Genomic DNA, 15,842 nt, shown 5'->3' on the forward strand with positions numbered 1-15,842 from the left:
TCCCTGTTCCTTTCAAGTGATAGGGCGCTCTTTGTTGGTACTGTTACTGACTTGTATGCTATCCTCGTGCACTCTGACTTCATATTCCAGCCAGTCAGTGAGATGTAACAGAGTGGGAATGGGTGTTTGGAGAGGGTTGATATGTCTCCTGAAGTCAGCTCTAAGATGGTGTGGCAACTTAGTTAATATCCTAGAAACATGTGACCCACATTTCAGTTCAGTTTGGCCAATGTCTCCCAGCTGATGCAACATTCCAACTAGAGCACGTACCTTTAATGCAAATTTGCGGAATGACTTTGTATCACCACTTCTGATATTTGGCTCATCTATGAGCTGGGCTATGCGTGTCAATGCCATTTGATGGGGCTGACCTTACTGTTCGTTAAGGGCATCCATAGTGTCACTGTAAGGGTGATAACTGTTACAGTATGAATCGGCGATCAGTAATGCCTCTTCCAACTTGAGGTGATCCAGTAAGATCTGTTACTTAAATTGTTCAGTGGCATCTAAGGGCAACAGATTATCGAGTGCAACTTTCAATCGAGAGAACTCTCTAGGATCTTCATGCACAAAGTTAGGGATAGTTGGAGTTGGTCCTCGATATACAGGTTCGGAGCACACCGAAGAATGATAATGTCTGTAGTGAGAATAATCACGTGACTCACTGTTGTGGTGTTCAGATTGCTGATTATTGTAGGACCCGTTGCTGTACTGCTGAGAGGCTCTAGAGTGGTATCTTGGAGTTGACCTATTATGATAGTCAGGTGGGGAAACAGTGCGCATTCTTGACGAGTCGTAACGTCCATGGTAATGGACCTGTCCTTCAGCTTGGTAGTAGGGTGTACTGTAATGATGACACCTTGAAGATTCATGATGGGGATGACCTGAATATTCATGGTTATTATATCTAGTAGTCTCTGATCGATGGTGTTGATTCAGAGACGCATGCTGACAACGTGGAGACTTATAGCAGTGTGGACTCTGAGACTCATACCGCCGACCTGGAGACGTGTGATGGCGGCGTGGACTCTGAGACTCATACCGACGACGTGGAGACCTGTGACAGCTGTGTGGACTCTGAGACTCATACTGACAACCTGGAGACTTGTGGCGGTGTGGAATCTGAGACTCATGCTGACGACCTGGAGACTTGTGGCGGCGTGGACTCTGAGACTCATGCTGACGACCTGGAGACTTGTGACGGTGGTGTGGACTCTGAGACTCATACCGACGACCTGGAGACTTGTGGTGGCGTGGACTCTGAGACTCATGCTGACAACGTGCAGACCTGTGACGGTGGTGTGGACTCTGAGACTCATAGCGACGACCTGGAGACTTGTGACGGCGGTGTGGACTCTGAGACTCATACCGACGAACTGGAGACTTGTGACGGCGGTGTGGACTCTGAGACTTGTCCTCTCCTACTTTCAGATCCTTCTTACGTACTGTAGGGGGACTGTTGTCTACTTCTCCTCCAATTGCTATGCAGGGAGAAACCCTTCCCTCAGGTGACTGATCTGCTGGAGAGGACAGTCCATTTACTGACTGTACCTCCTCATACGTCTCCTCTTCTTACTCATTACTTTCAACTCTGACCTCATAGTCATTTAGGTAAGGTGGAGGATGTGTTGAGCGATGAGATCTGGCTGATTCATCCTGGGTGGACATCTTGTGGTCTGCAGTATTTTATCGTCCTGCTCGAAGGACCATGAACTGAATTTGCTGGTTGTAAATGACTTTAGGTTGATAAACACTGCAGTATGTCAGTTAGAGCATAATATTTGTCCATTTGTGAAGAAACAGGTCAGTTGTAAGTTTCATCAAATTTAATCTGTGTGTGGTTTCTGCAAAATACAGATAAAATAAATATATAACTAACAAAATAAAACAAATGTATACTGTTTCATTATGCTTTGGTATATTAGCAACAACAATTAGCATTTGAATCTATAATGCAGTTTTTGTAAGTAATCAAAGTAATAATGTTATTCCATGTATTTAAATTGCTTCAATACACAGAAATAGATCTTCCCATTTGATAACTTACTTGCTAATGCACACACAGACAGACATTCTGCTGAGTTTTCTGAGGAGAAACAGTAACACTGGACCACTTCTTCACTTTACTAACGTAGGTCCTAGAGAAGTTATTTTAGGTAGCCAGGAACATGCCTGAACAGAATACGCCACTAGGGGCTGCATAAACACAACAAACAGAATAAACTGGCCGTCGCGACCCTTAATTGGACTAAGCGGTAGAAGATGAATGAATGAATGAATATATATATATATAGAGAGAGAGAGAGAGAGAGAGAGAGAGAGAGAGAGAGAGAGAGAGAGAGAGAGAGAGAGAGAGAGAGAGAGAGAGAGAGAAAATAAAACGCACGCAAACTTACAGTATTAATACAATAACATGCTTTTGGAGGGCGGTATGCATTTTAGAGGCCCGACGTTCATGCCCAGTCACCCAAAATGACAGATATTCGCCCGAGTTAGACGAGGGCAAATAGCTGCTGTTCACTGTCGTACTATCCATGAGAAAATCATCCGGAATATCCATATTGGGACCAAAACACACTTCTCGCCTTTTCGTCTTTTCCTCTGTGGACAGTTTTTTTTTTTTCCCCCTCTGCGGACAGTTCTTGGTCTGCGCGCTATGATGTCATTTGTTTATGCACAGCGGGCAGGTATAGCCAGGTAGCGTCGACGTAAATCTACGATACCGGCCTAGCAACATGTCGGTAAAGTGATAATAATGCCCGAATATGCTGCTGACAGTGTTGGGATCATTCACTTTCTTCACTCTGTGAAGAACTTGCTAACAGATGGTCCTGTCGTTAGCTGGTGACCTTTTAATCTGTGTGTTTTTTCAGATGCCGTTTAGATATTTATGGAGTACGTTCATGTCCAAGTCTGACTTGATTTTTCTAATTGTGTTTTAGCTTCCTGGTTTGTAACAAAAATACACATTGTGGACCGATTGTCATGGTAACCGGTCCGTTATGGGAAAATATCCAACCGGTAATCAGCCAATCAGAGTACGCGTAGCATTGCAGCCAATCCATATAATAATATGTTTTGTTTCTACATGTGCTGACAAGGAAGCAGTGCAGTTTCATCAGATTTTGAAAGAATGAGACCATGAAGACTAACAGATGGTATGTGGTATTGTGTACGTGGAATGTACGTGGGTTCTATCAGCAATTTCAACATGACAGCTGTGCCAAGGACACGGGTCTTTGAAACACTGAGCATTACTAAATGTTAGCCATATCTCTGCTGGCCTGCTTATTGACTGTGATTGAATAAATGAAAGAATGAAGAAAAGTAAGTGCGATGATGGTGATCGGCTGTTTAATGACTGTCATATGGAACCTGAAGAACTTGGAAGTATCAAAGTTTATGAAGCATATAAAGCTGTATGAAGGCTGAAGCTTCTCCTGAAGTGAATGGTTGTATTTGCAATCTCAAAAGGATAAAAGGCCATGGAATTATGCTTCATCTCCTTTTAATTCATATTATTAGCAATAGAACAGGTCTCAGCCTCACTACATCTGGGTCTGTTAGTGAAGCACAGGGCTAGCTGTCAGCGATCACTTTAATCACCTCTCTGCTTCCCTGTTGATTTACTGCTGGTGAACTAATGCCTGAAGCACAGTTATTTCTGCCCAACAAATTCTGCTATTTTTCTTTCTGTGCACTTTAATGGACACTTGCCTTGCACCCTAGGGCACTGGACTGACCTTAAGACACCCTACATGCTACCAGAAGCATTCGAGACATGGAAACAGAGACAAAGAACCGAGATGAACCATTTTTATCTCAATAACGGGCTCTGTTTTTGTTGCTCGTGTTTTTTCTGTTTCTGTTTTCAGTTTCTTCTGCTCCCCCCTCTCTCCCATCCCACAATCTTTCCTAAAAACCATGTAACTATTAGAATGGCCCAAGCAGTGGATCACCCCTCTGAGTCTGGTCTGCTTGAGGCTTCTTCCTCAGTTACACCAAAGGGAGTTTTTCCTTACCACTGTCACCTGGTTTTCACTTATTTAATGTGTTTTTATTACTTGCTTTATAAACACTGTGCTAGTTACTGTGAAACCAGATGGAAGTATGGCTGACTGCAAAATAAGGCAGTAATAATAGTTCTCCTGTGGTGGTTTGTAGGTGACAATATGCGACAGGGAGAATTAAGTGGTCGTGTGTCAGAAGTTAAAAAAGCGCACCATGAATACGACACAATTTCATGGCAGAGGGCACCTCCATGCCCAAAAATGCAGGTTTTTAGTCATATCAAAGCATCTGATTCTACAGTAAATTTTGCAGCAGTGGCATTGTTCGATTTGGGTGAATTCACACTATGCCGTTTGGACTATTTGCCCAAAAAGTTCGCCCTCTGTATTAAAACAGGTCTAGCTTGTCACCTTATGAATGAGCTTGAATCATTGGCAAACCCTCCGCACTGTACTTCAGAGCTCACGGAGATTTTCTCATTCATTAATGTCGAAAAGGTCACATATTCCATCAGAGGTTTGCCAGGAGTTTTTGCCATCAGGCGGAACCATGTAATTGATTTCAACTCTTTCACCACATTGAAAAACAGTGAACATTAAATTTCACAAATGCTGTATGCTGAATTACCTCAGGCCTGATGTCCTGTGAAAGAAAAAGAAATAATTTCAGTTGATCACAAAAAAGTAATTTGTCACATTTAATCAATTATGGCATATTTATGAAGCACCACCATAACACACATACATTAAAACAAAACAAAAAATAGTTTTTGGTCTCTGTAGATGGTTTCCTCCTCCATAACTGTAAGGAGGTGAATTCTTTTCTAATTTCTTAGTTGAAGATGTTTTAATCCATAAAATTCTGTGTAATTGTGGGCGTGGTCGCTTTGAGTGACAGAGGCTGAGCCGAGAGTCTCCGCCTCTCTCCGTGACCGTAGCTCAGTGTCTGCTCGATGCAGCAAAGTGTGATGTGTCAGATTAAATCAAAACAGCAACTTTATTTTGCTGATGTAATATCATGTCTCCCACCTGCTGGGTGGTTAATGGATGATGAATTAGGAGCAGGTGTGACTGTCAGTAAAGGAGACAGACTGTTTCCACATTGAAAACAAATTAATTGTACAGCTAAGAAACTTTTAAATTTTTTTCATTGTGGTTAGGTTGTAAAACATAAATAACACAGTAACAAGTCTACACAACCTTGCCAAAAGGATTTTGCATGAACGTAGCAAAAGCATCTGTTTTCTGTCTCTAGCAAGATATGTGTGGTTTTGAAAAGTATGTATCTTGAAAAGTGTGTTTGTAAGTTTCTTTCATCTCAGACACCTGGCACTGGGTTCATAAAGCAGTCTAATCTTATTTAGTCAAATAAACTCAGTTGACTAATTTTTTTTACGTTAGTTCTTGCATAAAGCATTTAGTCGGCTAAAGTTTCGCATTGCCCGACTAAAGGTTTTAGCCTGGTACAGAGCAGGCTAAACTTATTATAGTGGACAAAACTTCAGTGTCTTACCTCAAACAATGGTGAATATCATGTACCACCAATTGATGGAACACTCAAGAGCACCCCTACGTCACTCGTATTCCTCCAAAAGTAGAGCTTCCTCCGCTTTTGGCCATGGTTGTAGCAGACAGCTGTCATGTGATGTGTTTGTGACAGTTTTCACATTAGCCACTGGGCGTCACTGTTGCACTGAGCAGCATTGGGTGCACAGAAAGTCTTGACAGAAGTGCTGTAAGTAGAAGAAGAACTGCTAGGCTAAGAGCTAAGCATGTTGTTCTGCAGTTCATATGTGTCCGTAAATGTTAATAAAGCCAGTTAACGAAACAAAGGCTGGATAAGTAAACAAAAATCTTGTGCAATGGAGGCATTTCTTGGCAACAGCACTCGCAAGGCCCTTATGCCCATGAAAATCGTCGACTAGCATGAGATGACTAATCTACAAATTTAGCCATCAATGTGAAACGGTGATTAGACAGATAACATTGAGCGACTAAATGTAGTCAACTAAAAGATTAGACTGCATTATGAAACTGGGCTCTGATCTGGTGGCTACCAAAGGCACTGCTGCTTGTATATTAACATGTAATCAGTGGTCACATTAAAAAAATGCAGATAGCGATACATTTCAATGTGAAAATGAAGCCTGTATTTGAATATGGAATACTGTATGATCACATATTTTTGGTGCTTGGTCTCTCTGCATACCACTACAATGACTTTGGAAGACCTGGATGAAGCCTATGGTGAGGGTAGTATGAGAGTTAACCGTTTAGCCATGTGGTATGATTTCCTGACCACGATCCAACAACAATGCCTCATTGCTGAGGACCTCAGCTTGTTATCAGGCCAAAGGGATTCCCTTTAACACTTGGCTGCAGTTCATAAATGGATAATGTTGGGACACATCTGTGTGGGCAGTCACAAGTTGGAGACCAAAGCAACAAAGATGGGGTATCAGTGGATGATCACTAACCTGCCTTGTATATTTTTTTTTATATCTAATAGTGTAAATGTGAACTGTTTTGATTAGTTTTTCATAAGAAATGTTGTCGTTACTCACTTGTGTACACATTTCAGTTGGGAATGATTCACACTGCAGCTCCTCAGGCCAAGAAACACCGAAAGTGGTCATCAAGCTCTCACAGTCCCTCTTGGCTCTTTCACAGAGGGACCTGCAGGGCCGATGAGCTTCCCCTTCCACACACTTAGGGGCGTACACCGAGCATATGAAGAACTGTATGTCCACTGAGCACAAGGTTTTCACCAGTGAGTCAAAAAAAGACATGTGACTGGCAGCCTCTCTTTGTGTCTGGTGACCCAGAAGGTTTGGAGAAATGGTCTGGTCATAGGACAGCCCTTGGCACATTGGTATAGTTATTGGCTCACACATATTGACGTTGACTCCGGACTGGAACAGAACAGAATGCGTCAATCACTCTTAACCATGTTTCACATTCATGACACAAAAAGAATAACTGACCTTGTGACATATGAGGTATCCTGCCAACATCTTTGCAGATCTCTTTTTCAATAATTGAAAAGTACTTTGTTTAATAACATGACTCATTGCACTGATCCCTCCAAAAAATTCAAGGTTAATATATATTATTTTCATTGAGGATTTATTATGAAATCTTGAAAGTGATGCTATGTAGTCTCTGAATATTAGCAACATTTCTGGCAATTTGGAAGACATGCATAGGATTAATGGAGTCAGTCAGTGAGTGGGTATTTTGAACTGTTTTGGTGTCTTTTAACTGGACAAGTCTGTCAAGTTTATTATGAAGCATTGTTGTTCATCGCAGGGTTGTGTTGGCCTTTTGCTTGTTTTAATGAACTATCACATTTTTTCTGTCTGCGGGCCAACGAAGCATATCTTGCCCAAAAATGGGTGCACAGGATTTTATTTTTACAGTGCATCTGGAAAGTATTAACAACGCTTTACTTTTTCCACATTTTGTTATGTTACAGCCTTATTCCAAAATGGAGTAAATTAATTTTTGCCCCTCTACTCACAACACCTCATAATGACAACATGAAACATTTTTGAAATTTTTGAAGTCACATGTACATAAGTATTCACACCCTTTGTTCAATACTTTGTTGATGCACCTTAGGCAGTAATTACAGCCTCAAATCTTCTTGAAATTTTATGCCACATGTTTGGTGCACCTATCTTTGGGCAGTTTTGCCCATTCCTCTTTGCAGCAACTCTCAAGCTCCATTGGGTTAGATGGGGAGCGTCAGTACACAGCCATTTTCAGAACTCTCCAGAGGCGTTCAATCAGATTCAAGTCTGGGCTCTGGCTGGGTCACTCAAAGAAATTCACAGAAATGTCCTGAAGCCACTTCTTTGATATCTTGGCTGTGTGATTCAGGTCATTGTCCTGCCAAAAGATGAAGTGGCCCCAGTCTGAAGTCAAGAGCGCTCTGAAGCAGGTTTTCATCCAGGATAGCGCTGTACATTGCTGTATTCATCTTTCCCTCAGTCCTGATGAGTCTCCCAGTTCCTGCCACTGGAGGAATGCTGGAGCAATGAGAGAGTGACCATCAGGTTCTTGGTCACCTCTCTGACTAAGGCCCTTCTCCCTTGATTGCTCAGTTTAGATGGGCAGCCAGCTCTAGGAAGAGTCCTGATGAATCCCAGCGTCTTCCATTTACAGATGATGGAGGCCACTGTGCTCATTGGGACTTTCAAAGCAGCAGAAATGTTTCTGTACCCTTCCCCAGATTTGTGCCTTGAGACAATCCTGTCTCAGAGGTCTACAGACAATTCCTTTGATTTCATGCTTGGTTTAGTCTGACATACATTGTCAACTGCAGGACCTTATATGTAGACAGGTGTGTGCCTTTCTAAATCATGTCCAATCAACTGAAATTACCCCAGATGGATCCAATTAAGCTGTAGAAACATCTCAAGGATGATCAGTGGAAACAGGATGCACCTGAGCTCGATTTTGAGCTTCATGGCAAAGGTTGTGAATACTTATGTATAGGTGAGTTTTTGGTTTTTATTTTTAATAAATCTGTAAAAAATCTCAAAAAAAACTTTTTCACATTGTCATTATGGAGTATTGTGTGTAGAATTTTATGGAAATAAAATGAATTTCATCCATACTGGAATAAACTTGGAACATAAACTGTGGAAAAAGTGAAGCACAGTGAATACATTCTGGATGCACTGTATGTGGTTTATTATACTGCATTAAAATTGTTTCCCTTACACATGCCTAAATGCAGAGATTACATCTATATATTAAAAGCCAAGTGGGCTCTGTGTATGTATTCTGCCACCATCTGTGCTTGTGGGCATATAAAATTAAAAGCACCTGATTGCATTGATAGGACTAATGTTTTTGGAGAAACTACGTATATTAGCTATATTATGCCATAGGTATTAAAGGCACTGTGCTGCGGTGGTTTGAATCATATTTATCTAATAGATTACAATTTGTTCATGTAAATGGGGAATCTTCTTCACAGACTAAGGTTAATTATGGAGTTCCACAAGGTTCTGTGCTAGGACCAATTTTATTCACTTTATACATGCTTCCCTTAGGCAGTATTATTAGACGGCATTGCTTAAATTTTCATTGTTACGCAGATGATACCCAGCTTTATCCATCCATGAAGCCAGAGGACACACACCAATTAGCTAAACTGCAGGATTGTCTTACAGACATAAAGACATGGATGACCTCTAATTTCCTGCTTTTAAACTCAGATAAAACTGAAGTTATTGTACTTGGCCCCACAAATCTTAGAAACATGGTGTCTAACCAGATCCTTACTCTGGATGGCATTACCCTGACCTCTAGTAATACTGTGAGAAATCTTGGAGTCATTTTTGATCAGGATATGTCATTCAATGCGCATATTAAACAAATATGTAGGACTGCTTTTTTGCATTTACGCAATATCTCTAAAATTAGAAAGGTCTTGTCTCAGAGTGATGCTGAAAAACTAATTCATGCATTTATTTCCTCTAGGCTGGACTATTGTAATTCATTATTATCAGGTTGTCCTAAAAGTTCCCTGAAAAGCCTTCAGTTAATTCAAAATGCTGCAGCTAGAGTACTGACAGGGACTAGAAGGAGAGAGCATATCTCACCCATATTGGCCTCTCTTCATTGGCTTCCTGTTAATTCTAGAATAGAATTTAAAATTCTTCTTCTTACTTCTAAGGTTTTGAATAATCAGGTCCCATCTTATCTTAGGGACCTCATAGTACCATATCACCCCAATAGAGCGCTTCGCTCTCAGACTGCAGGCTTACTTGTAGTTCCTAGGGTTTGTAAGAGTAGAATGGGAGGCAGAGCCTTCAGCTTTCAGGCTCCTCTCCTGTGGAACCAGCTCCCAATTCAGATCAGGGAGACAGACACCCTCTCTACTTTTAAGATTAGGCTTAAAACTTTCCTTTTTGCTAAAGCTTATAGTTAGGGCTGGATCAGGTGACCCTGAACCATCCCTTAGTTATGCTGCTATAGACTTAGACTGCTGGGGGTTCCCATGATGCACTGAGTGTTTCTTTCTCTTTTTGCTCTGTATGCACCACTCTGCATTTAATCATTAGTGATTGATCTCTGCTTCCCTCCACAGCATGTCTTTTTCCTGGTTCTCTCCCTCAGCCCCAACCAGTCCCAGCAGAAGACTGCCCCTCCCTGAGCCTGGTTCTGCTGGAGGTTTCTTCCTGTTAAAAGGGAGTTTTTCCTTCCCACTGTCGCCAAGTGCTTGCTCACAGGGGGTCGTTTTGACCGTTGGGGTTTTTACGTAATTATTGTATGGCCTTGCCTTACAATATAAAGCGCCTTGGGGCAACTGTTTGTTGTGATTTGGCGCTATATAAATAAAATTGATTGATTGATTGATTGATTAGCTAACAACACAGCAATGGACATTGATAATTGCATTCTGGACTGATACGCCGTTCCAGCAGGGGGTGATAAATCATCTATATATTAAAGGCGAAGTGGTCTCTGTTTACGTGTATTAGTGTTTGCGTGTACCTTTGAACATGGAGAAACGGGAGAGCTGATGTTTGCTGTTTGGTATGCTTATGTACAGTATTTTGGGTCAAGGATGAACGCTGCCAAAATGGAATGTTGACAGGACTAATATTTTTGGAGAAATTACTGATATTATGTATTATATAACAGCTGAGTGGATCCTTGTCATTTGATTGGTGCTTTGTATGTCACTTGACATGGATTAATTCATCCCATTTATGTTGCATGGCATTTAGAGTGCGGCTTGGTTCGTACATACGTTCATACGTTTGGTACCATTGCACTCTTACATGCACGCGTGATCGCACATGTGATCGCACACGTGATCACACATGCGCACGCACTCGTGTCGCGCGCGCGTGTTGTGTGCGCGTGTGTGGGGGGGACAACAACTCTCCCAAGACATAATTTGATTGAGCTAACTTGAGGCTGCTAATTCACACACACACACACACACACACACACACACACACACACACACACACACACACACACACACACACACACACACACACACACACACACACAAAACAAATCCACTGTGCTGTCTGCAGGCTGTGAGGAGGAAGAAAGTAAAGCTGGACTCATTTTGACATGTTTTTTTTCGCTGCACTGAGGTTGTACACAGTCGACCGAGCTGGTTGCGTGTGTGCGCGCGCGTGCGGGGGACAATGACACGATGATTTGATTCAGCTAACTGGCGCTGCTACACACACACACACACACACACACACACACACACACACACACACACACACACACACACACACACACACACACACACACACACACACACATCAGTTAACATCAGGCTTTTCAGTCAAGTTCACTAGCCTGAATATCTGAACTCATTTCCATAAAATTAGCCACTTTCCAATACAGCATGGGGTTGGAAAATTGACCTTGACTTCTGACCTTGTTTGTTAACCCATCAAAACCTAAATCAAATCACTTCCAGATCACTTCTTCCCATGCACAGGCCCACTGTATCGGCAAAGTTTGATCAAAATTTGATTCTTGCAAACGTACATATACAAACATGGAGAGACCAAAACAGTTCCAAGAGCACACCATTGCTAACTGCACATTTAAAAATGCTTAGAGTGAAAGAGGGAAGACTTACTTGTTCACATGAATCTGTGGTAAATTTTTCACATCGAAGTGAATCTGGCCACTGGAAGCCAAATTTGTTCAACAGAACCTCACAGCCCATTTTTGCCTTCTCACACAGTATTTTGCAGGGACGTAAGGCTTTTCCTTCCACACATTGAGGAGTGTAGACGGAGCACAAAAATTGCTGAATATGAGCGGAGCACTGTACTTTTACAACTGGATAAAACTGATGCAGTTCCAATCCTACGTCTTCTTGAGTTGTATGTCCCAGAATGTTTGGCAGCACTGTTTCAGTGTAATGCAGACTTTTGCACATGGGGACATTTATTTTCTCACATGTAGATCTTGCTGTTGGATTGATATAGATGCTTTGACCCTGGAGACATAGAAACGTAAATGAGTGATGCCCAAATTTACATTACTGCTTTTGCTTTACATGCTCTTCATGTCACAAGTGGATATATAAAATATGATGTGTGTGTCCTAATAGAGCACATCTTAACACTATGCAACATTGCACAAGAACGTACAGTACTACTACTGATCAGGTATAACTTGAGTTGAACTTATACGCAAAGCACAACTTAAAGCTACACTGTGTGTCAGCTTTAGTGTGATCTAGTGGTGAAGTTGCACATTGCACTATGCCTTCGGAGGTCACAATTGTGTTTCCTTACACATTTCTACTGTGATAGTCAATATCTTTCACAAAAATGAGGGTTATCAAACTTGTTAGCCTGAGTCAGCAATCTGTGTTTTTCCTTCAGTCTTCCAGCCATGCTGAAAAATGCAAAAGACAGAGCAAGTATGTCCCTTTTGGGCTACTGTATCAATATGGAGGTGCGCTCTGTTGTGAGACACGCTCCTGTGTAGCTACGATGGGCTCATTCTAAGCTCGTTTCAAATAACAATGCACTAATGCACAGACAGTTATGAATGCAATATTCAATTTATGCTAATAAACACCCCTAAATCCTACATACTGTAGCTTTAAGTTGACCCCAACATAGTACACCTTAAGTACACGACGTGTGAGTGCAGAGAAAGTACATTTAATATGCTTTAAAAAGTACAATGTGCATGTATTTCATTTACTTGCATTAATAATTCAGTTGCATTTTAAATAGTAGAGAAGCTTGAATCTTCGACTGGACTGGGTTGCTTGACGCGAGGACGTTTCACTTCAAATCGCAGAAGCTTCCTCAGCTAAAATTCTTGCTCTGGTAGTCTGACTTCTGTTTTGACTCTTGTAGAGAAGAATAAACAGAAGCCACAAAAGCTGGAGTTTTAAACCTAACCAGACCCCTCCTACCGAGAGGCAGACTGCTATAGGCTAGTGACTAAACAACACCTCTAATTAGAACCTATTATGCTCTAGTTAGCACCCTCCTAATGACAGGGCAGCTGTCCCTCCTAATGATGGGATGGACGCCTCTCCTGCCGGCTCCCTTGACAACTCTCCTGATGATGTGAATGACTCATTACCATGAACAAAAGACTGAAACTGCTTTGACCTGAGTACCCCATTGTAAACAGGGGACAAAGTGTGTCTGAGACCCCCTCCCCGGTTAAGGCTGGGTTTCAACTGTTTCACACAGAATGCCTCCTTGACTCCTCTCTCAAACCATTTCTTCTCTCTGGCTAAGATTTTAACTTTCTTGTCCTCAAATGTGTGGTTAGTGTCTTTAAGGTGGAGATGAACTGCAGACTGAGGTCCACTGGCGCCCTCTCTGTGGTGCTGGTATAGCCTTTTGTGTAAAGGCTGCTTAGTCTCACCTATGTAGTGTTCGTTACAGTTTTCCTGACATCTGATAGAATACAATACATTGCTCTGTTTGTAACTAGGGATCCTGTCCTTAGGGTGAACTAATGTGTGTGAGTGGGTGTGGGTTTGGTCCTTTCAAGTAGAGACACATCCTCCAACAGTCTCTTCCTCACAGCTGAGATGGCCTCAGCGGTGGGGATGCAGGTGAACAACGATGTCACATCAAATGACACCATAGTTTCATTTGCATCCAGCTGCAGGTCCTTGATCTTGTTCACAAAATCTTGCGTGTTCTCCACATGGTGGTCTGAGTTACCCACTAGAGGAGCCAAAATCCACTTGAGGTGCTTGGCCAAATTGTATGTGATGGAATCTGTGCTACATACAATAGGCCTGAGTGGCACATCCTGTTTGTAGATTTTGGGCAGTCCATAGATGCATGGAGTGGCGTCCCCAGGGTACAGTCTGTAGTATGCCTGCCTGTCGATGAGTCCCTCTTTCTCCAGGTTTTGGAGGTAGCTAATGATTTTTCTTCTTATAGCGGCTCGTGGGGTCTCTCTTCAGATGTTCGTATGTATTGAGTCACTGAGCAAGTTGTTGATCTTGGCCTCGTAGTCCGATGTGTTCAGGACCCCCGTGCATCTGCCTTTATCTGCTGGCAGGATAAGGATGCTTTGGTCCTTCTGCAGTGCTGCCAAAGCTTTCTGTTCTTCTCCTGTGATGTTGGACGGAGGAGGCCTAGCACTGTTAAGCACTGCTGTGACTCTTAGTTGGAGGTCCCCAGTTTCTGACTCTGACAAACTGTTATGTTTAATGGCTGACTCTACTGCAGTGATGTAATCTACTGTCGGTATATGTTTTGGGGTCACTGAGAAATTTAGTTCTTTAGCGAGCACATCCTTTTCTGTCTGTGTAAGAACCCTGTCGGAGAGATTCTTTACAAAATTTTCCCTGTTGTCACTAATTTGTCTGGGTGTATATTTAAAACTACTCCCACTGAAAGTACGCCTTTTCTGGGAGTACCATGTATGTACAGCCCAGTCTCACTTTTTTTTTTTTTTTAATGCTCCCGTAATGAAATGAGTCAAATTTTCGTGACAGGGTTTTTTTTAACTCACTATTCCTAACCCTACTCCTACACCCGACCCTAACCTAAACATAACCTAATCTTACTCTTTCCCCCCACCCTAACCATAACCACCCCCAACCCCCCGCTTTGCAGCCATCACGGAATGAATTAGAATGAATTTGTGCTGCCGCGACGAAAATGAGGCACTTTTCGTCACAATATCACGAAACCAATAGATTAATGTATATTTCATGCTGCTGAATCACGACTTGCTGTGAGACCAGGTTGTGTATGGCAGCACCCTCACATTGGGGTGAATGTGTGGCATTATTGTAAAGCGCTTTGACCATCTGATGCAGATGGAAAAGCGCTATATAAATGCAGTCCATTTACCATTTAGCAGTGGTCCATGTCCTTGGACAACACGGGCAGGCAATATACACCTGTTTATCGACCTATTTATTGACCAAATGTCACGGACAAAGTGACAAGAATAACCAAAACCACTTACTTATGGAAGGAAATGTTCTCTCCTTTCCTCCGTTTGTGGCATTGCCAACATGTGCAGCTTTCCGGCATATTCCACCCGCTTCTTGACGAGACTAATTGAGCATCTATGGGCACTTCTCACTAAGTTGCCCGGAATTAAAATGGCGACCTCGCCTCCTTACCGGAACACGGCTCAGTGCGACTGCGGCCTCTAGTTCTCATATGTAACATCTTTGCTTAGTACATTTTTAACAGAGTAACCAGGAATCCAAAGTCTATCACATTTCAAAATTAATCTTCCCAAAGGTGGTTATGAAGTCAACAACTACTGTAGTAAGTCCATGAGACCACTGCTTCCATCTTATGTAGAAAAGTCAAAAGTCCAGAATCATATTTCTTGAATTAAGGTTGACTATAAGTTCATACTTACCGGGTCACAGTTTGACTTTGGCAAACTGGAACATTGGAGTAAGGCTGGCCAGGTCAGCTGCTGCTGTTTGACAGTGGGAAGACAGTCTCTCATGACCTTCTCACAAAGGGCACGACATGGTTTTTTCTCACTCTCCCCCTCCTTTCTGCATTCAGGCAAGACAACACGACACATGAGAGTGGCAACATCTGGGGAACAGTCCGTCTCGACAATCTTGCCAATGTTGTCCAGGTTGAAGCCTTGAACACCCCTCGGGTAGACAGTAGTGTTGTAACTCATTCCTTGGCAAAATCTGGCTGCTATTGGTCTACATGGTGACGTCTCATCAACTGTAGCATGTGCTTGTTGAAGAGTAAACAACAAGCTCAAAATGATCAAGACCAAAAGCTTCATGGTGTTCAGTAACCTGACAAACTGCATTGACTCACAAACCAGAGCCCACTATGTCTTTGTGTC

General features: G+C 42.2%; 1 protein-coding gene across 1 annotated transcript in view; it reads right to left on the reverse strand.

Annotated features, from left to right (window-relative positions):
- Positions 1–15,842, reverse strand: part of LOC117514108 — a 57,995-nt gene that overhangs the window by 32,223 nt on the left and 9,930 nt on the right. Inside the window, exons 3-6 of the mRNA XM_034174396.1 lie at positions 15,387–15,809; positions 11,644–12,009; positions 6,575–6,922; positions 4,639–4,653 (exon numbers count right to left, since the gene is read on the reverse strand). Of these exons, the coding sequence (XP_034030287.1) occupies positions 4,639–4,653; positions 6,575–6,922; positions 11,644–12,009; positions 15,387–15,806 (1,149 nt within the window). The 5' untranslated portion in view covers positions 15,807–15,809. The remainder of the gene's footprint in view (positions 1–4,638; positions 4,654–6,574; positions 6,923–11,643; positions 12,010–15,386; positions 15,810–15,842) is intronic.

This window comes from Thalassophryne amazonica, chromosome 7 (assembly GCF_902500255.1).
Source record: "Thalassophryne amazonica chromosome 7, fThaAma1.1, whole genome shotgun sequence".
NCBI lineage: Eukaryota > Metazoa > Chordata > Actinopteri > Batrachoidiformes > Batrachoididae > Thalassophryne > Thalassophryne amazonica.